The sequence below is a fragment of the Parasteatoda tepidariorum genome, chromosome 10 (assembly GCF_982258835.1).
Source record: "Parasteatoda tepidariorum strain Cologne lab strain chromosome 10, Ptep-v5.0, whole genome shotgun sequence".
Classification (NCBI taxonomy): domain Eukaryota; kingdom Metazoa; phylum Arthropoda; class Arachnida; order Araneae; family Theridiidae; genus Parasteatoda; species Parasteatoda tepidariorum.
The window spans coordinates 38,622,745-38,649,239 of NC_141764.1; the positions used below are offsets into that span (position 1 = coordinate 38,622,745).

Here is a 26,495-nt window from a genome sequence, read left to right on the forward strand (position 1 = left end):
TCTAGATTGGATTTGTATTGAGAGAGTATACAACGACAATAGCTGTGTTATGTTGTGGATAGTAGAACAATCTCGCTGATTATGTTTTTCAGAAAGTTATGCGATGCTAAATTTATTTTATTTCTTGCTTAATAAAAGTTTTTTGTAAGTTCAAAGATGTCTTCAATTATGCTTGCTTGGCCTTTTCTATTACGCACTCAACTATTTCTATAAGATTTCGGTCCAGGCTTGCCTTGCCAAACCAAGTTTTCATAAATTAATTCATCTTTATTAGAAGTAAGTTTACTGTAACACTGCTCGGGTCATTTAAATAGATTGAAGATGACCGAAAAGAACAGCAGTTCCATATTGAGATTTCTAAAACTAAATAGTTTCAACTTCAGCAGCTAGAAAACAAATATGAAGGTGTTACTCATCAACAGAGGCTCTTGGGAATTTGTTAGTGGTATGAAAAGCCATTACCAACTGATGCAACACACAAAGACATATGCTCTTATGAAATGCAAAAAGCTCTAAGTCATTCTACTATTTTTCAAGGAATTGAATAGCAATGCCAACTGCTGACAGCCAACACAGAGAACGGAAAGACAGTGCGGATATTCTGAAATAAAATTTCAAACGCATCTCACGTGCACAGATAGCTGGACTCATTGAGGAATTCTTTGAATTAAAATTTGAGCCTGATAAGGAGACTATTGGAATATTTTGCAAATTAGTTGATGAGAAAAAGAAACAAAAATTAATGAAGCAGGTTTTGAAATGCCTGAAAAGCTAACTTATTTCCACTTAGAAGATTGCAGGCAGATTATGATAACTTAGTTCAAATACTTTATAGATAAGAGAATAAATATTTTACAATTCCAAACGCCCAGAAAGAACTCCTAAGTGAATCTCAAAGAATACAACAAAAGCATAGACACGGGAGAGGACACAGTTGCCGATGTTATACTACTTAATCTACTAAAAAGCAAGTATATCATAAGTTGCATGGAAATATCTACAGTTGTCGTATCCTGGACAACAATAAGTTCCTACTGTTATAAAAAAGGACATACAGTGGAAAGATGTTTTCTTAAGAAGAACAATATGAAACAGAATTCCAAAATCCAAGGAAACTTTTTGCATTGATGTGCCTATGGTAAGAAAAGATTCTGAAATTCACCATAAGAAAGACCACAATTAGCATGATGAATTCCTGATTGGTATAGACAGCATAGCTCACTTTTGCACCCAAAGAGATTGGTTTACTACATTCAAGACTTTGAACCCTAGTCAAGCTCTTGAAAAAGATAAAGACAGCAAGTCAAATATTTTTGGTACTAGTAATGTATATTTTGTTCCTAATATGCGTAAAAATTTAATTAGCGGATCTAACATGGATTTAGTGGGAATTACTGTAAAAATGGGGCAACAACTAAATGATAGTATTTGGTAAAAATGGTAACTATTTATTTACTGTAAATAGAATTGATAAATTGTATATATTTAAAGGTTATGCTGAAAAAGTTGTCGAAACCAAAGAATTAGCATTTTGTATAAGTCTAAATAAGGAATTAGTTCATAGAAGATTTTTGTGAAGATTGCAATGTTAAATTGCATGAGCCAAACAATGTTGTAAAAGGTTTAGATAATTAGATTGTAAATTTGATTCATTCTAGAACTGTAGAACATGGTATAATGATTAACACTGACTTAGAGAAAGTACACATGGATGTTTGGGGTAAAAGTTCTGTAAGTTCAGTTGGGAGATGAATATTTCCTATCAGTAATAGATTATTTCTTTTGCTATGTTGAAATTTTTTCCATAAAACATAAAAGAACAGTATTTAATTGCTTTAAACAGTATTTGTCAAAATATGAACGATAGTTAAATGTTAAACTTTTATTTGCAAGATGTGATAACAGTATGGAATTTCGCAATTTAAATTTAATTTTTTTTTTTTTAGTGAAATAGGTATATGTATGGAGAGGACTTCAGTATACACTCCAGAACAAAATGATGCAGCTAAATCTTATAACAGAGTAGCTGCAGAGGGAATTCACTCAATGTTAATCGATAGTGGTTGAAAAAGTAGATTTTGGGCAGAAGCACTACATTGTTTTGTTCACTTAACGAATTGCAGTGAACACAAACTACTGGAAGGTGAAACACTGTTTGAGATTTTCTATGATTATAAGCCGTCAGTTAAATATTTCAAAGTACAGTACTCCCCACTTAATTAAATATCGGATAACTCGCTTATATGAAACTTACATTAAATTTCCTTGTTTAAATTGATATTTGTTGCTTCCAGTCCTTGCTTAGTTGCATAAAGAAGAGATATTGAAATGGAAAAAATCCGTTTATTTCTAAAAAATTTTTCACCAGCTAGAATTAAATTTTTTAGTTAAGACAAGAATACAATAGGGACTTCCTGCTCATTTGTTGTTCAGAACAGGCGTCAGGAGTATAGTTTAAGAATTAAAATCTTGCTGGCAGTTATATATTGAAGTGGATAAAAATGGAGTGGAGTGAATGAAGAAAGAATACTAAAGAACATTATTAAGAATTATCAAATCTTAATCATTTTTCGTTGATAGTTTATTCAGGTGCTAATTGGGGTTGTCATTTAACAAACAGATTTTCTACATCAGGTTATTGAATATGCTTAGCGAATATTCCATTTAGTCGGAAATGTAGCAAACAAAAATCTAATGCATTAAGTAGCATGGAATCAGAGTTTACTGCATTAACTGAAACAGTAAAAGAACTTTTATGGCTTACAAACATATGTAATGAGTTAAACATAATATCAAAAATAGAAAAACTTGTTTTGTAATATGATAATCAATCTACAATTTATTATTGTAAAAATAATGTTGAAAATTTAAATACTAAGCATATTGATCTAAGATTTCAATTTTGTAAGAAATTTGTTTTGTAAGAAAGTATTGTAATTTGTAAGAAATTTGTTTTTGTAAGAAATTTGTTTTGTAAGAAAGTATTGTAATTTGTAAAAAATTTGCTTTTGTAAGAAATTTGTTGTAAGAAATTGGCTTAATGAGGGAAAATTTGAAATCAAGTTTATTAAAAATAAAAGTTATTTGGCAGTATTTTTTGACTAAAACTTTAACAAAGACTGAATTAGATAAAATCAAGATAATTTATTTCGCAATGTCACACTATGAATTTGAAGGAAGACTGTTCAAATAAGAAGAACGGCGAGTCAGAAATCCGAAGTTCTAAAGACCACTGGAAAAGGGAGAAATACGAAAATGATTCTGAAGGGAGAGTTTAAGTTTTCATGCTCTGGAGAAAGATGTGATTTTTCTTTTCTAGACTGTTTATTTCCTTATTAAGTTTATTTTGGACACTTAAAAATAAATTACATATCAATTGCAAGCACAGTTGTTTTACCCTCTTTGTGCAAGTGTTTCTGATTAGGCATTAGATGCATGTTTGTTTATATAGGACAAATCTAGATTGGATTTATATGGGGAAAAAGTATAGAATGACTATAGCTGTAGTTACATTGATGAAAATTGAATAATCTCGATTATATTTTCCAGAAAGTTATGAGATGGTTAATTTAAATTTCTTCTTGCTAAAATTTTTTTTTTTTACAAGTTCAAAGTTTTCAAATATGCTTGCTTGGCATTTTCCACAAGGCACTCAACTATCCCAGGAAGGATTAGATTCCTTAAGCACTCTCAATGTAATGCACATCAAGCTTAAATTCTGTTCTTCCATGTGCTTCAATTTCAAGACTTTCATCACCATCATCACATTTTTTTAAACCAACTTTGAATTATCCATTCATTAATAGTAACTTTACCAAACGCAGCATTAATGTTTCAAGCAGCTACTGAAACACTATGACCACTTTTAAATTCATAAATAAAAATAACACGTAATTTGCGAGAATTCATGTTTAAAAATCAACGTTTGAAAAAAATAATGCATAAAACTTTCACAATTAGAGGGAGCACATAAAAAGTTTTAGAATTATATAATTTTTATACCATTAATAAACATTTATTAAAAAAAAGATTAACAAAATTGCTTTAAAAAATCCGACATTTCTTAGGTACAAACCTGATATAAATATACATATTGTATAATCGAAGTATATTTAAACTTTGAAAACAAATAAATGCATAATACAAACATAAATGCATTATATCAAAATTTACCATGAGTACATTTAATAATGACGGAAATGCAAATTTACCAGATGATCTTCTGACTGATAATCTGCGACTTGCCAGCTCAGCGATGTCTCGCAAAGTTATATCAGTTTTTGGAACATCAAATTTAAAAGTTTCACCCTCTATATACCTGCAACAATACATTTGTATTAAAACATAAAAAGTTAGAGGGACAGCATAATAAATTACTTAATTATACTTTTAAAAAGTCTTTTTGATACATCAAAATATATCACTGAACTCTTCCTTCTTTATCACTTGGCAATTTTTTAAAAAAATTAACATACTGAAATAAAATATTGATACTGTATATATTTCTTTTTTACTGAATTTTGAATAGAGAAAAATCTAAAGAATTTTTTTATATTGAAATGAAATGCTAACCTTAAATGCATTTTACAGTAAATGGTGTTTGGATCAAAAGCAAACATAAAAAATATCATTGCAATGTCCAATCTTTGTCATTTGACTATTTTAGTAAATTTCACACTGAAATGAAATGATAGTATGGAATGCACAAATTGATCACTAATGTTAGAACAAAGAGCAAACAGCTACAATGATAAAAATTAGGTTAGAACATAATAGTTATTGTTTGATCACAATAGAGATTTAAAAAAATTTACACTATAAAATTATACTACTAAATGTTGTAACTGAATGTAAATACAGTTCAATAGTCTTTGGAATTATTGTTACATGCACTTTCATCTAAGCAACAGTGGGTAGTATGTAATATTTAAACAAAGAAAAGCACATTTTGAGCTGTACTCATTTCTTTTTCGCATAGCAAGATCAGGTTTTTATTGATTTTTTTATTGGGAGTTAGTGTATGGGATTCAAATATATCCCATAATTTGCTGACTCAGTTCAAAGCTAGAAGGTAATAATTTTTTTAATGAGTTAATACAATAATGAGTTCTTAATGAGTTAATGAATTACAAGTAACATTAGCTTTATTTTAAAGTAATAAAAATGCAATTTTAGTTTTCAGAAGTGACCAAGTACAAATGAGTTACCGAATTTCAAAAGTCATTGTGCACAAAACTGAATTTTTTAGAAGGAAAACATCATTTGACATTAAATATTATTCATATCACTCTGTTGTTTTTTATTAGATATACACATATTCTTTTTATTATTATTCTTATAACTTCATATAACCCCAGCCAAAAATATGATAGTTTTAATTTATTATTAAAACTAAATAAATAAAAAACATGATACCAATGAATTTAAAAATTCACATTCAGAGATGATGTAGATTTTGAGCAAAAAAATATAAACATACTAAAAGCAGTGTTTTAAAAAAAAATTATTGTCCCACTTTATTTTAAATAAATTGGTATACATTAATTTATTTTTCTCTTTTTTTGCATATAGAGTCAAATAAAAATGTACTATTTTTGGTATTTAAATTGCACCTAAGTACTATAAGTTATAAAAGATAATTTTATAAGAGTTACATCAATGTGCCTAATTTATGATTAAAAAGTAATATTATATTATTTGTCTATTAATAGAATAAAGAATTTGTTGAGTTAAAAATGCTCTCCTTTTTAACGCTGTTTATTGTTTTTAACTGCTTTTTAAACAAGGCTGCTTTTTCACATATGTTGATAGGTCTTTTAAGTTCTTAAATATAATTTTGTTGGATGGAGGTAAGATGACTTGGAATTTGGGATTAATAAGAGTTTTTGATATTTAGATGCTGATTCTTGGAAAAAAAAACTGAAAGACAATAAAGTTAACAGGCTTGGTTTTGACACATTGAACACATCTAGAAATCTTATTAAAAGAATTGAGAATTTCAGGAGAAACACTCAATTTTTGTATCACTTTGATATGAAAAGTGGAGATATAAATTTTAAAATAGTTATACTATTTTTGTGATTTCATAAACAATGACTTCTAAAACTTCTTCTCAATCACTTAACTGATAATTTTTTTTAAGTCATTATACATAAAATGATAAATATAATAGACTAAAAAAAGCTTAAAGTGGTGTTTATTTTTATTTAACAAAAGTTATACTAAATATTATGTTATTTTACAGAACCAGAAATAGAAAATATATTTCTTTAAAAAAAATAATAAGTACAAAACTTTGAATAAAGAATATGAGCAAAAATTAATTTTTAAAAAATTGAATTTTGTAAAAATAGTCAATAAATATATTTAGAAACTTTTTTAGAAAAAAGAAAATGAAGTAGTAACATAGTATGTATAGGCAGAATGCATCAATGCACAAATTTCAGAACGTTCTCTTAAACCTCAGTAGTGTACTCCAGTTATATTTAAAGCATATTTGCTCAAACAATAAAGAGACGACTCTTTATTCGATAAAATTTTAATCTATATTACTTAAGTGAATAAATTAATGTAGTTCACATAATGTACTATTTTTGCCTGTTTTTTTTAAAAGGATTGACTTCATATTATCAATATTACGGAGCACATAAAACTGGTCATATTACATGAAATAATGAAACTAGTTGTAGTAGTACATACATAATAACTTGAGGAGGTGGATCCCTGCTTTCATGTTCAATTAAAGCTAAATATGGGAAGCCGAATTTGCCCACATATTCATTGTTATCAAGACTAGGAAAATCTTCATCAACTTCTCCAGTTTCTTCAGCAATTTTCAGACAGTAGGAAGAAACAGAGGATCTATAAAAATGCATACTTCATAAATGACAAATAGATTAGTTTTTAGGACAAATAGGTTTATATAGTTAATATTTCATAAATGACAAATAGGTTTCTTTAATGTCATTTGAGAAAATGCGCATTTTATAAATGACACAAAAACAAATATGTTCTGTAGAGCACAATTCATAGATAATCAGCTAAATGTAACACATTTTTTCAAGTGCTTCCAGATCTGCAGAATGTTTGACGAATTTTGTGAGTTTATAAGAAACTATATTCTTGGAAAATTATTAAATTACTACTCATTAAAATATAGCTCTAACTTTCAATTACAATTAAAAATGGAATTCAAAGGCTACTTTAAAAGGATTGTTATTGAATAAAATTATCACTGCTATTTGATATTAATTAAAAAAAGCATGCACAGATTTATTATCAAGAAGTCACGTAACAAAAAATGTAAATTTTAAATTCTTTAATTAAGGATATTGAACTAATTTTGTGATAGAATATTAGTTGCATTCTTGAATAAAAAGTTGATCTTTTTTTGCAAGTTGTACAATGCAAAAACAAAGATAGGTTTTTTTCACCTTTCATTTTTTTAGTGTAGTCAGGTTTTAAGCTAATAGGTTGATTAAAACATAGAGAGTGTTCCGAAATTCGACTGACAAATTCAGAGGGGTATAAGAAAGCATTAAGATGATGAAAATTTCTGATAGAACATGCGAGGTTATAAATCATGAGAAACCCAATCAGGTTCTGAATCGAAAGGAGAGGAAAGGTGGAGATTGTGAACTCATGTCCGCCAGATCTCAATTTCAATGACTTTTACCAACAACATTGCCTTAAAATGCTAGTTTACACAATGCTTGTAGACACATCAGAGGATCTCATAGTGTGGATTGTCTTTGCTTTGGTAGACATCACCTGGCCTCTTTCAGTGCATGCAGAAATTATAATGATGCTGTAGACTGTGCATTGACTTCAGAGGGTGCCAGTTAGACGAACTCTTGATGAGGAGCATCTTAGACAAACTCAAATAAATCTTTTTGCAGTTCGCAAGTTTTTAGTATCTTTTGAAGTTGTTTTTTTTTAGCGACGTTGAAACTTGCATGGATTTTGTATAATTTTCACCCTCTTATGGTGGCTTGCAACATCATGTTCTATGGAAAGTTTTTATTTTTTTAAACTTTTTCGGAATTTGTTGGTCGAACTTCGGAGCTTCCTGTATAGTAACAAATTGTTCTTTGACAGACATGCTTAAAAAAGAAGATAAAAATATAGCCGAATAACATTATTTAGTTAATTTTCGTCTTCTTGATACTTTTAGCTTTTTTAAAACTCTTATTAGCTCTTATATGAAGTATCAGCATAAAACGTAATATTTTTCAACAAAGAAAAAAAAAGAAGACAAATTCAAGTACAAAATTAAATTGGTTCTGCTTTAGGATTGGAGGAAATAGCACTTGATAACTTTTAGAACTTCAAGATTATTTTCACAAAGAAGTTTCAACTTTAAAAATACTTATTGTATAGTTGAATTAGTATAACTGTAAAAAAATGCGTTGAAATTCTAAAATATCGGGCTCTTTCTCTGATTCTAATTAAGCAATGACCTTGCATTTTACATGTTTTGAAAGATTCTGACAAGTAAAGAAAATAAATATTATCAATTTATTTGTGGAAATTAAATATTAATAAAAAAAACGCCAATTTAAAATTCCCAATCTCTCTAAAACTCTTTTGAGAATAATAAAGTTACAATTAGGAGCTCAAAACAAGCAGACAAAATTTCTGTTCGGAAATTACATTACCCTTATATTCTTAACACAGCATGCAGATAATATTAGCAGAAATATTGTAAAATACCAACAAATCACCCATAAAATTTTCAAGACCGCTAAAATGCTAAGGGAGGTGCAGATAAAAATCCTAAAAGGTGAAAAAAATGAGAATTGATAAGGCTTAAATATTATTAAATTCTTAATGTAAGTAAGAATTTATAAAAAAGAGTTAACTCATTCCTTTTTATTTACCTAATCATGCTTATTTTCATTAAAAATTAGATTTAATTATTATGCTCAATAAAGTAACTTACCTAACATAAAATTTGAAATTGCAATGGGAAAACAAACATAAGAGTAATATCATTTAAAAGTAACAAGTAAAACATGCAGATAATATTGTTTCGTTAATAAAAATTTTCTGGGTTCACTCCATCAATGCTTACTTATGTTTAATATTTCTCTGAAAATAATATTTTATGCTTTTTTTATACTTAAAAGTGATGATGCAGATTTAACGTAGTTGATGTCATTTTTTCTCGACAGATAATAATGATTACATGAATATGCTTTCATTAGCATGCACTTGAGAAAGATATGTAACCAACTGGTCATGTTTGTTAAACAAAAGTACATTATAAAGTTTCAAAAATATGTCTTTCGAACTTAAAATATTTTTTTTTGAAATGCAAAGATTAAAAAAAAAATAATAATAACTAGACTAACATATTGAAAATAAACTGTAGTGTCTGCAGCATGTTTTTTGTTATTTAACATGCTACTTGAGAAAAGAAATGACAATTATTGAAAATTAAATTCAACACAATCATGATTAAGAATATTTTTGACATACTATTTGATGTCCAATGTTAAAGAACTATTTTTTTTTGGAGCAATGCCAGTCTCATATGACAAGACAGGCCAGTGCTTGATTAAGGGTATGCGGGGCTCTAGGCCGTTCAAATTTTTGGGACCCTTAGATTAAAATTTTTTTTCTCGTATATTTTTTATTTATTCAAATATTTATATATCTTTTCTTTAAGCAAGCATATTTAAAATAAAAATAAAAAATAAAATTTTACTTTAATTTGTTAAATTAGAACTAAAAAATGATCATAACATTTTGAAAAAATTTGAAAAATTTTGAAAAAATTTGACTGTATTCAAAAATCTTTTTTTTCTGTTCTTGCGTTCAATAAACTCATCTATAATGTTATCAAAATTAATTTCACGGAGAACATCTGATTCGATAAACATCAATCTTAGCATATCTAATCGTTTATTGAAACATGAAGCTTCTTTGCTCACTCTTGATCCCCTTCATTTTTGAAAACGAGCGCTCCGTAGAACAATTTGTTATCATAAGAGTTAAAAAAATGCAAAGAACAGTTTCAACATTTGGAAAAACAGATCCAAGTGGGTCTTGAAATAAAGTTTCGTGAAATTCAGAATGACATTATGTAAAAAAATCATTGTTTTTCTTAATTTCTTAAAAATTATTTTCAAAAAATCCATTTCAAGGGGGCCCCAGGCCATGGCCTAGTGGGTAATCTGGCACTGAGAGAGGCATGCATACGCAGAAAAGTGCAACTTAAATCTGTCATGATTGAAAGTCTTAAACCAAAATCTACAGCAAAAACATGTATGAATTAAAAATATACTTTAGTGGTGGTTCTTTTCCTTCATTTGTGTACATCCAACATATGAGACCAATCAGCTCATGAACACGAGCATTTGATAGGCAGATGACTTCCGTGCCATAGTTCCTCTCAGCAGCAGGTAACATTGTGAGATAGATTAAGATCTTTTTAGAGGCAGCTGATCGATTGAGCTAAAAATGAATCTAATTATAATTTCATGCTGTAAAATCATTTGTAAGAGCAACACATACCATAGAAGAAATTTTTAAAGCTTACAAACTAATTTGTTCCCAATAAATAAATAAATAGTACTGACGGAAGAAGATTCCGGCAGCTTCTTTTTATTTTCCCACAATTCTTTCCAAAATGATATATATCAACTCTTGATTTATTAAAAAAATATTTTTATTTTCATTTCCGAGCACAAGAGGGGAAAAATACTAAGTACCTATTAACTGAAATCATGAGGAGATATGATAAGAAAAAGTGTGTAAAAAGCTGCTTTGCCCAAAGAAAAAACATTTATAATATTATCATACATTTTTAAAGTTCACTATTATTTTTCTTACTATATGTGTACATTTGACAGTTCAACAAACTGTTAAGCTTTATATATAAATCACGATTTAAAAGAATAAAACAACAATAAAATTTAGAAACTTTTTCTTCTACAGCTTACAAAGCGGGAAGTACTGCCAAAATTGGAAGAATCTCATGCCTGCATTTTTACACAGTTATATATCATTTATATATTAATACAGTTATTATACATACAAAGATAATTTTGTTAAAAAAAAGAGAAAGATATTACAAAAAAATTTGTTTGATAAGAATAGTGGTAAAAAAGAATTTGTAACTTTTAATGAAATGCGCTTTTAATCATTAGAATATTCTGAATTAACTTACAAATATCTATATAAATATAATAAGTATAATTTACAGAAATATATTAAAAACCAGATTATTTGCCAAGTATAGTATGTGTAATATATTGCAAAATAACTTCTTTTCATTCAGTAATGTTATTACCATTCACTACCAAAGCTGCTGAGTCGTTGACAGGAATTAAACTCAACTAGTAAATATATTGCCATTTAAGATTGAGAAAGGCTTTTTTCCTTAAATTATTATTTTAACTCCTTATAAGTCATAATTTTCACTCTTAAAATATATTTCTAATACCATCAAATCACTGTTCATGCCAGTGAATCACCTAGGTTTTCTGTAAGTACTTTTTATACCACACTAATAATAAACTATTAATAATGTCTCTAAAGACATTAATAGTAAACAATATTTTATTTTATAAGCATTGTAGAACAGCCAAACCAATTTTGAGTCTATGATTACCAATGTTTAACACTGTATCCTAGTAACTTTGAACCCACTCCAGAAGACAAAGGAACTCCTGGATCAAGTATCGGGAAAAATTTGCCTTCGTGGAGGGCTTTTTGATTGAACTAACCTGCATTTGCGTTACAGGAAGAGGAAGACCACCAAAACTTCCCACAATGAGACTGACAACGAGGGGGCTCTAACTTATGATCCGTTTACCATTGAGGATATCTTTACGTTAGAACTGCTGTTGGTGCAAGCTGGGTGCAGAATCTGAATTAACCATTCATCTCTGGGATTTGAACCCAGCCACCTCATTGGGAGGCAAATGCTCTATCCCCTAAGCACCACAACTCAATGGACTCGATTCAAAAGTTTTAGAGTTTGCTATTAAAATCAATGAAGAAAACTGATTTTTTTTATTGTTAATTTTGAAGTGACAATGAGCCCCAGCATAATTATTAGTGCCAAATCATACTGAATATTGTTAATGTTTATATTTATTTTGATGGGACAAACTTTTAAAAATGTGCCATGCTTAATATAAATAACGTAAAATCAGTAAAAAGGGCGAGAAATAATAATAAAAAAAAAATAGTTATTTTAATTGTGCCATATGCCTTTTAGTTTCATGCATAATTGTGCAGTGTAAAGTTAATTAAAGCCAATTATTTATTTTTAGTTTAACTCTGTATGAAAAACAGGTATTCAACAGGTATATAATTAAAATTATATGATATTACTGTCATTTTTTTGAAAATTAAAGTTCACTATTAACAACAGCAGAGGAAAAGAGCAAAAAATATTACCCTCCCATCAAATCTTGCATATTCACCAAATGGATTATTTGGAGCTGCAGGATAAAGTTCCAACGCTTCACTCAGGGCAGACTTAACTGGCGGTTTGTTTTTCTTTACCTCAGACAAATCTTTTTCAGGGAACAGTTCAGATAGCTCTTTATCTAAAAACAAAATTAGTTTTATTCATGAAAAGACAATACTGTTTTAATAATACACAAAGAAATTGACTCATAAATTAATCAGGGGCCACTGCACCCTCAAGGATTGTGTAAGATATTTGGTCAGTTGTAAAAAAAAGGAGACATTTTGAACAGTAGATTTCGTTAAAAATGTCACCAACACTTTCGAACATCACTGAAGGTCTTTAGGTTTTTAGTATACAGGGTGTAAAAAAAGTTTGGAAATGGTCAACTATCTTGAGAAATATACGCTAGATATCAAAAAAGTGAAAATAGATGAATTCCATATTTTTTTAGCGATCCAATGACACTGTAATATCGCACTGTCCAAACAATAATTTCTCAGAGTCCCAGACTCCTACAAAAGAACGTCTTTACTTCACAGCCACTTCGAGCTAACTCTTACATATCTTTATTCACTACATCTACACTTGATCACCGCGCCATCACAACATGGAGGCATGACAGACACTAAACTTGATCTTCCACCCCAACATCAGGGGTAGAACAGGGAGCAATTTCGAAACTTCAAGTATTTTATACCAATTTCCTATCTAATTTTTTTTTTATTGAAGTTTCAGATTCTCAAATAAAAAAAAGTAACCTTATTTGATAAATAGATTTATGCATTTTGCTTCACAGATGGCGCTGCAACAGAGAAAATATAGTGTACAAACAAAAAGGTGGTATCTTAAGACCCCTCAGATTGAAATAAATAAATAAATATAAAATAAAAATGCTTCAGTATTTTTTTTAAAAGAAATTTTTTGAAACATGTCTATTTTTATGTTCATAATCTGGTGAGTCTTGAGATTCACCATTTTAAACAGCTTGTACCCTATTTTAATTTGTCCACAGGGGTGGAAGATGCCCAAGGCAAGATGTTGTCTACCAAGCTTTTAAAGTAGATTAAAGTAAAATACATAAACCAAAATAGGTAAGTAGTTTGCTTGTTGTTGACGCATGCCTGATGTTTAGGCAGAGGGGGTGCGATTGTTCTTGTTTTCCATTGGCGCCATCTATGGCCAAGAATTCGACTTCTGCCACACCATACGTCGCACCCGTTTATAGGGCGAACCCATTCATTCATCCACAGATCGTAATTTTGACCTGAATCAGAGAATGATCGATTTCCAATCCATTACCCCCAGAGGTTTTGATTTGTTATGGAAACATGGAGGACTTTCGCGACTCGACAGATTTAACGTGCATCAGTCACTTTACTACACGGGGAGACTTCGGCCGGCGGGGTTCGAACCCACGAACATGGGCCCAGTGCCCTACCGACCAGGTTATCCCGGCCCAGTAGTTTGCTTAAATTTGTGTAAAAAAATTTCATACAAATAGTCGACTTTAAGAATTTTAATTGTGGAATTGGTTTTTAACTGTGCTTAATACAAGGTATTTGATTAAATAACTTAGAATAATAATAATGATAAAAAAACATATACAAATTGAATACAATACCAGTTAGTTGAGTAGGAGGATCTTTCCACTGAACATGAGTAATTTTTGCTTGTATTTGGCGATCTTTTTTCATTTTTTCCAATCTCTGGGCAGTGTTTGATCTATGCCTATGTCCTCCGATAAATCCCATTCCAGAAACAATATCGTATGACTGTGATGGTTCCAAGAGATCAGACTCTGGGTAGAAGTTCAGGACTTTCAGTTCAGGCTTATCATCTTCAATGGACCGCAATGCTTTGTCAAAGACTATCTCGTTGAGCATGGCCATCTCGCACATGCCAGTGTCATCACATGTGATGAAAGAATGGTGGATGTGTGACATGAGAAATTTTCGATCATCGTAAAATGCCATGTTGCCATCATACTCTTGCAAATTCTAGTAAAGGAAAATTTTTTTCTTAATCATTAATTCGAAAAAGGTGTAACATACAGAACACTAAACTAAGCGAAAGAATTACAAATTTATGTTTATATTAAAAACTATATCACATAGTAGTCATATAGTTTCAAGAAATGTTATTAGAAATGTAATCTTTTAATTTTATTGCAAGCAATATTTACAAAATTATGTACAGAAAGTGAACAGTTATCATTAAAAAGAGTATAATTTGTAAATAAAATAATTAATTTAAAATTTCGAAAGATATAATTATTTATAAAAACATAAAAAGCAAAATTATTTTCGTTTTTTCTACAAGTTATACAAGTATTTGCATCTCGCAAAAAAGTAGATTCAATAGAAAAAAAAACAACAGTAAAGTAATATAAATGCTTTGTTTAATAAACAGGTATAATACTATTTCTCGGATTAATTACGGGCCATTTTTCTTTTTTAAAAAATTTATCAATATGTTAATGATACCAAATGTATGAATTTTTATTTCTGCATGTACTCAGGACAAATAACTAAACGCTACAACATTTGAGATAAAAACTAAATGGAGATTATGTAACGGAAAAAAATATCAGCACTACTATTTAAATGTATTTTAAAATGATAATGAATTTGCTAAATCAACTTTAAAAAAAGGTATTTATATTATACTGAACTTGCATATTATTGCATTGAATTGAACCAGCACATTATTGCATTGAATTGAACTTGTTTCATCTGTTAAAAAAAGGAACTTATTGAATACTTTTACGGACCTATTAATGGTGTTTAATGTGATTCATCTCATCAGGTGATGGACAGTTAGGGGTGTAGCTACCATTGGAGTAATGGGTCACACAGTATAAGGAATCTCTCTCCCCCCCCCAAAAAAAAAGTAAAACAATTTTTTAAAAAATTTATTTTAATTTGTATTAGGACACTTTTAAAAATTTGATAAGAAAGATTTTTATTTTTTAATCAATTTTTTAAGGCAGAGCAATAAAAGCTTAATTAAAAAATATCAACAAACGAAATGTCTATTTTTAAATTCTTTCTAGTTAAAAAGACATTTCTTTACATATTAAAACTATCAGATCTTCAGGGATTAAGGGGATTGTACTTAGTGTGTTTGTCTCAAGGTCCCTGCGAGTCTAGCTATGCTACTGCCCATAGCTTAGGTTATAGGTTGCTGGACCAGAGTCAAATGTAAGTTGAAAATAACAATGCAATTTAAGAAATAAATACAGTTTATAAAATAATTAAGAGCATTAATCAATATTAAAAACGACGCTGTTGATTTATTTCATCAAATAAAAAAAAACTACCAAGATTTATTTGATAAGAAACATATTAATCTACATTAAGGGGCAAAAACATTAACTTTTTTTATATACATTTTTTATCCTATACTTGACGGTAGATAGCAAAGTAATACATTAATTTTTTACTTCCCAAAATGTCTTAGTTAGCGGTAGCGTTAAACAGGAAAAATGGTTTTTGCTGTCAACACATTCACCCACCCTCCCACAACGATTCTAAAAAAGTCAAACTGAATAATAATTATAGCCTTTCTTCAGCCACGAAAATATAATCAAAGTAGTAATAACCAAGCAAAAAAAAAAGTCAGTGGTTTTGTCAATGATTAATGCTTGGATGACGTTTATCGTCTTTCATAAATTACCGCTCTCATCAGTACAAGAGAGTTACAGATAATACGAGAGTTTTCCTTTTCGCAGCGTCAGATAACGCGATTATGGCAGGATATTATTGTAATTGATAGGGGGACTGGCTAATTCCGACACAGCTTTTCCATTACGGTTCCCTTGCTTAAGAAAGCCTTTTGTTGCAAGAACTTACTTAATATGATCAACTTTTTTCATTCATTCATTTCACCCACAGCGTTTCTATTTCATTTTTTCGTCCCGACCGAATCCTTTTAATATATTTCGCCATTTTTTTTTCCCCTTCTATTTTTTTTCTTCAATCTTTTTCCATCGCCAAAAGTTTTTCTCTCTGCACCTTCCGCTAATTCTCCCGTTTTTTTCTGGTTTATTCTTTTTAATTTTTTCCCACCCTTTTTCTTAAGCTTTCATTTACAAAGGAGGAAAAATCGGGAAAGAGGTTAAGAAAAAAAAAAAAAAAAAAGGAGAGCAAAAGGAAGCATTTAAATTAGGATCCTGATAATGAAAATTTGGATAGGTGAGGCTGTCATCTTTGCTTCTGAAATCGACTGGCGAAACAGTAACGAACGGTCTTACAGGGGAACTCCATACCCCTGCCTCACCTAATAAGTATAGATATATATTTTCATTATTTTATTTTTTATTTAAAGAGGAAAGAAAAAAAAAAGTTCGTTATTATTATTTTATTTTTAGTCGCCTTCCAAACTGGCGCTAAATATGTTCCACAGAGAGGAATGGTGCGGAGGGGAGTATAATTACAACGGGATGTTTCAAAAACAAAGAAAACATTTCTCAATTTTTTTTTCTTCCAAAACAGAAAGAGAGAAGCCGAGTTTGATTAAAGTTTGAAATATTCATTAGTTCGGTGGAAAAGTGTGGAAACATTATCTGCTTTCCCGTAATCAAAATGCATTTCCCCTTTCGCGCATATGCGACATGCCGCGGTGTATGGGGCTCCGCGCTAAGTAATGCAGATAATTAGTGACTTTGAATGCAGCCTTCTGTTTTTCGCGTTCGCCAAAAAGGGATTCGGTCGCATTAGGAAAGAGGACTGATGAAGCGTATGATATGTATGATACCCTAACGCGGATCTCCTTCCCTAGTGTAAAGCTGCACTAGAACAAAAGGACAACAGGGGCTGTGGGTGTTGTGTAGGAAAAAAAAAAAAGAGAGAATTATCTTCTAACTGGAATCTCTACCGTGATAGGAAATGCTGCGGCATTAATATGTGCAATTAGGAAAAGGCCGAAAACTTTCTTGAGTTGCTCGGGTGTTCGTTAATAGAACTGACATTGTAATAAATGCCTTTCTTGTTAGTTTTTCGCAGTTTATGAACAGGAGTTTAGTTAAAATTCGTATTTAATGTTCGGATTTTTGTTCGGGTTAATCTTAATGCAAGAATACATTATTTCTCTGTTGCTTGATTTTTAAATTTTTAAGAAAACAGGATTGAATCTGTATTTTTTTTTAAGGAGTTATAATGCATTTATTTGATTAAAATAAGCAACAGAAAGAGGGAATTTATTATTATTTTTTTAAAGCACTAATTGACAATGCGTATATCTATATTAGGGAAAATAAATTTGCTTTATAATTAACACCAGAAATTAATAAGCTTCATTACAAAGTAGAAAGCATTGATAATCTCATTTGAATGTAACAGGAAACACAAGGTTACAACAGAATGTAACTAATTATATCTAAGGTATACTTTTTAAAACCGCTGTTGTCTTTAGTTTTGGGATCTGAACGAAAAGCGGCCCGGTAGTTCTAGAAACGCATGTCCATGCTAGGTCAGCCTAAGAAATTGTATAAATACATTGTTCTATATTCCATTATTATAAAAAAAATTTAGTACAATTGCCTTGAAAACTAATAAGCATATTTTATAATTTCATGCTGTTGTATAACATTTACTTCAGCCCAATTTTCCAAAAAATTGATTCAAATGGGAACGGCACACGGGTCAACTGGTCAGTCTGAGACTAGTTGCTTTAGAAAGCAATTTTGTTGTAAAACAAAAAATGCTACAAACAATTAAAACCGAGAAAACAATGAAGTTCCATGGAATATTTTTTTTCTTCTCGTCTTCGAAAAATCTATTGCATAAAACCTGGATATGAATCTGGAATCGGTTCATTTCATGGAATTTTCCTCGATTCTTTACCAAGTTTCGTCTCTTCATGGTATAATCCCCCCCCCCTAAAACGAATTTTGTATTAATCTATACTTTACTGAAGACTCCCCATTAATATACTAATATTTAGAAAAATTGCAACACTATGAAGGGATTGAAAATTTATTTCACATATTACTGATAGTTGTACAAATAAATATGTGCAATTGTAGTACATGCGCAATCGCTTTGTAATTCTAATCATTCGGATGTCTTATCTCAATTTACATTTCATGTAAGTTTGGTTAAATTTGCATAATTCTCAGACGGTGTTGAGATTTTCACAAACATAAGTGTATGATATCTGACTTAAAGAAACGGGCAAAACATGACCCTCATTGTGATTTATGTTGCAAGAAATAAAAGAACATATATGTATTTTAAAATAAATCCAATTTACTATGTTTGAGAGATTTTTGCGATAAAAATTGACACGCAGCGGAAATCTGACAGCTTATGGCAAAAACGTAAAAGTTGGGCATGATGCATTTGTGCGAGCTAAGAAAGTGGTTAATTTGCCATTTCTTACAACACTTCCAAAAATTTTCTCAGGCGTTAATAAAATTGGGGCATTATCGGGACATCTGTCTCGTACGGCAAGAAGTTTCTGTGGCAAAATGCATTTCCGGTTTCAATCGTTTTGAGAAAAATGCTACCTTGACAATTCTAAAATAATGAAGACAATAATAGCAATAGATAAGCAAATAAATTTATAGATAAAGTAACAACAGTTCGTCACGTCGCTGAAATAAGATTGCAAAAGCATATCGAAATGTTTTTTACGGATCATATCTTAAAATATGATGACATCATTAAGATTAAGTGGTTCGATAGATGCCTTTAAACTCGCAATAACTAAATAGCTATAATAATGAAGTCTTATAACACTGTAAGGACGGAAGTGATAGGAATTTTTTAATTTTTACAAAATCCAAAAATCTTGATGATTTTTAAGATTTTTCTTAGCGCAATATTCAATGCACGCGTGCATCTCAAATCTGATAATAATTTCGAATCTATTCAGAATTGTTGTCTTAACACGAGTTTTGATTAAAAAAAAAAAAGCTCTTTCGTAATTTTTATATATATATATATAATCGTCGTTGAACAGCCGACCCAATTTTGGGTTTACGACTACTAATGTTCAACTCCACAGCCTTCCAATTTTTGAACAAATCCAGAAGACAAGCAAACTCCTGGATCAGTACCTCCAGAAGTATGATTTGTTATGGGAACATGAAGAACTTTGAGACCCGACAGATTTAACGTGCATCAGTAACCATTCTTCGGCCTTCGGGGATCGAACCCACGATCTCTTGGACATGGGCTCAGTGCCCTAAGAACCAGGCTATCCCGGGGGTCCCTTTTGTAAATTTGCACATTTTCAGAAATTTGAAAAATAAGAAATTTGTTAGATCAGTTTTTCTGCTCTTAGACCAGTTCATAAAATTTTGAACAATGGCTAAATAGGAGGTAAAAAAGAAAATTCTTTAGAAGAATTCTCCTTATGTTGCTCATAATGAAAACGATACTTAAAATATCAGCTACTAAGAACTACTACTAATATGCAGTTATAATTCGAATAAATGAAATTAAAAAAGCATTCTAATTTGTCTTTAAAACTGATGCATATAACACTACTTTATATGTCACACCTGAAAATTAGTTGGAAATTCCACTTTTTTATGTGTTATTTAAAAACTCAAGAGAAGGAAGCGTAAAAAAATGAAACTACATATTAGCATCGAATAAGATAACGATTCCTAACCTTCTCAAGTCGCGATCCAAAATCTACGCTAAGAACAAAACCGTGACGTAACGACATGTTTTGAAATGAACAATGTTTATTGAAATTATGCATTAGTGCATATATATAAAATGCAACGAAAGTTAGGATTTTCGATAAAAGAAAAATTGGAAAACAAATCGGTAAAGCACAGGATTAATAATTTGAAACAGTAATTGACTGATCAACTAAACGTATGCTAACTAAATAATTATAATCGCATAGCACACCACCAAAGCATTTATAAAATACATTTTTAGTAAAAAATCCAGGTTAACCCTTATTGGACCACTCATAAAAATAACCAAAGGAAAAACATACAAATATTGAAACATGAACAATCCAAGGTACCTTGGCAAACAAGATTCCCTTTCCTATTTATCCTTTGGCCAAACAAGGTACTTTCACACATAAAAAAAAAATTAAATATTTTTTTAAAAACACAGACTGTTGTATAAATAGGATAACGGTGCAATACACTACCATAAGGTACAAAGGTTGACTTACCTTACAAAAAATATTTTTATAAATGGAAAACTGAAAAACAGTCTTAGTCCAACATCGAACAATTTGCAAATTGTAACAGGATTTTACAAGATTTTAATTGACATTGTCTTTGACGGCCATTTTGATTTTTTTCTTTGTAGCACATGCTCAGCTACAAACCCATGTTCAGGAAACTTAGTTTTTCTCTAAATTCAATGAATGCAATTTCTAGAAGTATCAAGTCATTTAAAAAAATGGTGGGTATTGGGACCGTTGTCCTATTTAGAGAAGAGTTTAAAAATACTCGTCAAATGCTTGCAGTATTTATGATCATAGATGATCAACTAAAAAACTATATATGTTTGTTTCACAAAAAAAAAAAAAAAAAAAATCCTTATTAATTAATAGATTAAAATTATGAAACTTTTTAAAAAGGTGAATTTAAAGCAATTTTTTTTTTCAAATTCCATTTTTTCTCCAACAATTTGCTAAATTTAGTCAATCCAAAATAATTTCGGACGACTTTAATGTTGGTTTTTAACATTTCCTTCATTTTATTCACCTTTAATTAAACTGTCCTATAAATAGGACAGTGGTCCAACATGGGTTTTAACCTTCGCTGAACTGTAGTAAAAAAGTAAATTTAAATTAAAAACATCCTTTAATAAAAGAAAACTACTTCGGTACAACCCTTTAGAAGATTGTGTAATTAGTCCCAGCTTTATACCCCTATAACATTGATGAAATGTTCGTGAATTCATTATGCAATTTCGTGAACTAGATGGAGTTGTTCACCACTTGTTTCTTAGCCATCACCGATTTTCGGCAGTATCCGTGCTAATAGTGGTGACACTGAAAACGCAATTTATTTTCAATTACACAGAAAAGAACATAAAGTCTACCCAATCAAACGGCCGAAGAATGAAAGGCTTGTTTGTGTTCCATTCTTTCAATGATCGTGATATCCTCCGCATCGTGGGGGAATGAAAATGTTCTATTTTTTTTCTTTAACGAGAAGTGAGAATTTACCGACGTTTAAGTAAACGCAATTCTCGATTCTTCGTGTTTTTAACTACAACCATTTTGCATAACATTGTTTTCGCTGCTGCCAAGCTTGCCTTTTTTTTTAGAAGCATACATTCCCGGTGGTCCCCATTAACTTAGCACGATAACGAAGTTATTGCTTGAAACCAATTAGAGAATTATTGCTAAATGACTATTAGACGCGCAGAATGCGTTCGCTTTCTTTGAACAGTTTTTTTCCGGTTTAAAAGAAGTCCTACTGCTCTCACATTTAAAAGAACATTTAGTATAAATGATTTCGTTTAATTGTCGTTTATTTTTTGGGGGGGAAACACTCAAAAGAATTGTTTTTTATAAAAATTCCAGGACAACCCGGAAATTTTGGTAAACATTTATTAGTTATTTTTCTTCGAAAGATTTACTTTTATTGCTTAAAAGTAGAAAATAAAAGAGTACTTTAAAATATTGGTTATGGATATACTGGAATTATTTATATAGTCACAAAATGATCATTTTTAATACACTTTTCAAATTATAAAAAACTAATAAATTAAAAAATTTAAAGAAAAAAATAATCGAAAATTTCTTTTCATATAAATAATAAATAGTAACATTTTCATCATGTAAATATGTTTATCTACAACGTGATGCAATCACCTTAAAAAATTTATTTACATATGTAATACACAAAAATTTATTTCAAGTGAAACCGCCGCGAAAACCTTTTTTTTTACTTAGTTTTTTTAAATAATATTTTTAAAAAATGGTAAAAAGCCCAGTAAGTTTAGTTTTATAACAAATAAGGTGTTTAATTTTAAAACCCGCTTGATGCGTAAAAATAATTAAATAAAAATAATTTACGTTTTAAAATTTATTCCAATCTAAGGTGTCCCCAATGTCTTTTTTTTCTTTCCTCGACTATTTTTAATAGTTTAAAATTCGTCGAATATTTTCCGTTTTAGAAATTGTGATATCAAAGTGAAACATTTTCTAAGACAATTTCAAACTCACTGAAAAAGTTCGAATTGGTTTCAAATTAAGCCTTATTATTTCTAGAAAAAAAAAAATCCTTGATTTTAAATTATAATGACCCTGATAAGAATGTGTCACATTTTTGAATTCAGTTCTGATGCATTGAATTTTACTGTAAATCTAATAATGCAGGTTTATTTTTTATTTATTTATTTTTCCTTACACCGGCAGCATACATTTAAAGTAAATAAAAAAAATAACAAAATTAATGTAGAAATAGTGGCTTGATTAGTTTTCATCAAACAAAATATTACCTATTTAACTTGTGTTTCTCAAACTATAGAGCGCAACTTAAGGAGAGGTTATCAAAGAACTTTATTGTAATGTATTTTCTACAATTTTTCATATATCATTAATCATATATTCTTTACCATATCTATAACATGAGCTGTGGTGGCTTAGGGGATACAGCGTTCGCCTTCCAATGAGGTGAACCAGGTTCGAATTCCAGCGATGGCTGGTCGATACGAGTTCCGCACCGGGCTCACACCAACCTGTGATGACGTAAAATATCCTAAGTGGTAGATGGATCATGGGCTACAGTCGCCTTGCCGTTAGACTGGTTTTCCTCTCCATGTAACGCAAATGCGGTTAGTTCCATCAAAAACTCCTCCCAGAAGACAAATTTCTCTCATTACTTGATCTAATAAATCCCTTGTCTTCTGGATTGGGTTCAAAATTACAAGGCTACGGAGTTGAACATTAGTAGTCGTAAACCCAAAATTGATTCGGCTAGTCAACTACGGTTATATATCCATAACATAAATCTTCCATATACATAGGATTTAAAAAATTTGCACATCAACTCAGAGTACAAAACTTGAAGCATCTAACAATACACACGCCTAAAGCACAAAAGAAGCATATATGTGAAAAAAATAAAACATAAAACAGGGTACTACTTTTAAATATATCTGTGGTATGAATTGTGCACTCTTCTTTTAATTCCGCCAACCACTATGCCTACTTTTGACATTTATATACAACGTTAAAGCTACTTAGTAAGTAACTACCAAATTCATTTTCCCTGGTCTTCTTCTTCAACAAATTAATTAGATGAAGTTGAACAAAGCAATTCTACGTTACAATAATTGGGCTACTAAATATTCATTTTATATCAAAAAATTGCCTTTGCTACTTCAATTTAATAATTCACACGCGAGCTAGCTGAACACAACATGGTAACGATGGTAGTAAATTCCATATAAATATTCTTCTATCTCCGATGATATTTTTAATTAAAACCTATCATGATCAGTAGCACTGGTATACCTCCAGTTAAAAATAGGAAGAAATAAAATATTCCACGACCGCAAACAAATAAAAATACTTCAAAAATAAAACTTAATTTTTTATTTTGAGATAACCGGGCAACATGTGATGAATGTAATTATTTAAAACAGTAATAGAAACTCAGATGTATACGACAAACGAAGCATAGTTGCATTATTTGTACATACTTCTCATTATTTTACCGTACCTTTATGTCTAGTTTTAGACCACATTTCGGCAAATATAAAACTATTTTGTAAGTAGCTGCCAACTTAATTTTTCCTAGTCCTTTTTCTTCATCAAATTATTTAGACGAAGTCGATGAAATAAATTTTGCATTACAATGCCTGCGCTACTAAATATTCATTTTGTATTGAAAAAAATGACTCTTAACTTCACCCATTTAATATTCCGTTTGTGAGCGACCTCAACATAACAATACGACGGTTGTAAATTCTATATATACCTTTTTCCAGCGGAAAAATGATATTTTAATTTAAAACTCATCATGATCAGTCCAGTTCAAAATAGGGAAAAATAAAATATTCTACAAACAAAAACTTATTTACCGAACTACGAGTGATGAATCCAACTATTAAAATTTCTTTTTTATAGAAACTTAAATCTATACGACAAACGCAGCATTGCTGCATACTTTGCACATGCTTCTTATTATTCCACTGAACCTTATGCCTAGTTTTGGACCACATTTCTGCAAATATAAAAGGCTATTTTGTAAGTAACGGCCAATTTCATTTCCCCTGGTCTTTTTTCTTCAATAAATTAATTATGTTAAATCGAAAAAAGAAATTCCAAGTTGCAATGACTGTCCTTCTAAATATTCATTTTGTGTCAAAAAGTGCCCTCAACTTCATCTATTTAATATCTCGTTTGTTAGAGAGAGAGGATCATAACATCCAGTTACGTCGTAACTTCTGGCTACTCTTCCTCCATCGGCAATATGATATTTTCATTTTCGTTTCCAGCCCATCAGGATTAGTCGCTCGGGTACAACTCCAGTTCGAAGCAGGAAGGGGAAAAAAAATTATTCCACTCGTAATAATAACCGCAAACAAATAAAAATGCCTTAAAAATAAAACTTAATTTCCACAAAGACCGAACGCCCTCGAAATTAGGTTTTGCAGTCAGGGGAGGAAAGAATAGCAATAAATATGCTTCTTTTCCGAAGCAGGCAAATGAGAAGTCAGCAAGCATGATGGAGGGACGCATTTAAAAAGGAAAGAAGAAAAAAAAAAGGTTCGGAACAAGGCGTAGTTTGGGATGCTATTAGCTGCCTAGTCTTAGTAATAAACCATAAAATAACCGTCTCATATGCAAGGGAGAACTTCATTAGTTAACAAGGGCCCCGTGCACTGGTGTCCCTAGGGTGCCGTGGGCCCCGCTCTATCATCAGATTAGTCGTCATTAACGGTCAATGCAAATGATGAGTTACAAGCATCGGTGTCTCTTTTGTTTGGGAGAAAGGATGCGGGGAATGATCACTGACTCGTTGATGCGGAGGAGCATCTTTTGCTCTCCATCTTCCCTCTCTCCTATTTTTCTCTGCTTATATCGAAGGATTTTTGTGAGGGTAAAAGTATTAAATTTAATTGGTTCTGTATGTGGGATAGCAGAGTTTTTCCGTACAGCAGTTGAATTTTGAGTTTCTAGCTATGTTTCGACGTCATGATATATAGTTTAGGTTTTATTCTCTTCTGATTTTATTAATTCAGTCTATAGAAATTTTTTTTTATATACATACAGGGTTATTCATAATTCCCCCCGGGATTTCGAAGCGTTATAGTAAAAAAAAGGAAGACGAATATGAAAAAAAAAGAAACATATGAAATTATTCCGAAACTATTCAAGTTTTACTTACATACATTACAGGTGTTCTATGTGCGAACCCTTGGTCACACGGCACATCATTGTGATAGTCCAGTTCCCCCCGGGAGGGAATTATGAATAACCCTGTATATGTCAACTATAAAAGTCAAATTATTTTATTTTATTTTTTTAAAGCAAACACTACATAAAACGGTTTAAGAAAAAACACATGAAAATCTGCAGCCAATATACAAAAATGGTGTTTGAAAATCGTTTCTATATTTTTCACAAAAAGAATATAAAAGATGTCAATTTAACAACCACCACTCTTTAAAAATATAGTCTCAATTGACATTTAAAATGTATTTGTTATCACCCGTTTGGCATATGGAGTGAAAAAACGAATCAACAAATCAGTATTGAACAACACTACAAAGTCATGCACAAAACTGGAACAAATATCAACACATATAATAAAGCCAAAACAATTCCAATGTTTTTTTTTTTTTTTTATTTAATATTTTTTGTTGTGCTTCCATGAAACCTTCAGTTATTTGATTAAGCAAAACATGTATTTAGCAGTTCATCCCATTAAAATTAAGATTAACTGTATTCAGTATCATCTAGCATAATGCTGTTGATCGAGGCATCTCACGATATTAAAAATTTATCACAATCGAGCTACTTCGGGGGATCTGTAATTTGTTATTTATTATAGATTATTTATTTGTAATTTGTTATAGATTATTTATTTGTAATTATTGTTACATTTATTTGATATTTTCATTAT

At 30.3% G+C, this 26,495-nt stretch overlaps 1 protein-coding gene across 2 annotated transcripts in view; it reads right to left on the bottom strand.

Moving 5' to 3' along the window:
• The window catches only part of Sin1 (SAPK-interacting protein 1), a 92,861-nt gene that overhangs the window by 12,479 nt on the left and 53,887 nt on the right, over positions 1-26,495 (bottom strand). For both annotated transcript variants that reach the window (XM_043039031.3, XM_043039032.3), the window contains 5 exons: positions 14,049-14,424; positions 12,412-12,563; positions 10,289-10,458; positions 6,700-6,861; positions 4,212-4,318 (listed from right to left, as the gene is read on the bottom strand). In XM_043039031.3, coding sequence (XP_042894965.2) covers positions 4,212-4,318; positions 6,700-6,861; positions 10,289-10,458; positions 12,412-12,563; positions 14,049-14,400 — 943 coding nt within the window. In that variant the 5' untranslated portion in view covers positions 14,401-14,424. The remainder of the gene's footprint in view (positions 1-4,211; positions 4,319-6,699; positions 6,862-10,288; positions 10,459-12,411; positions 12,564-14,048; positions 14,425-26,495) is intronic.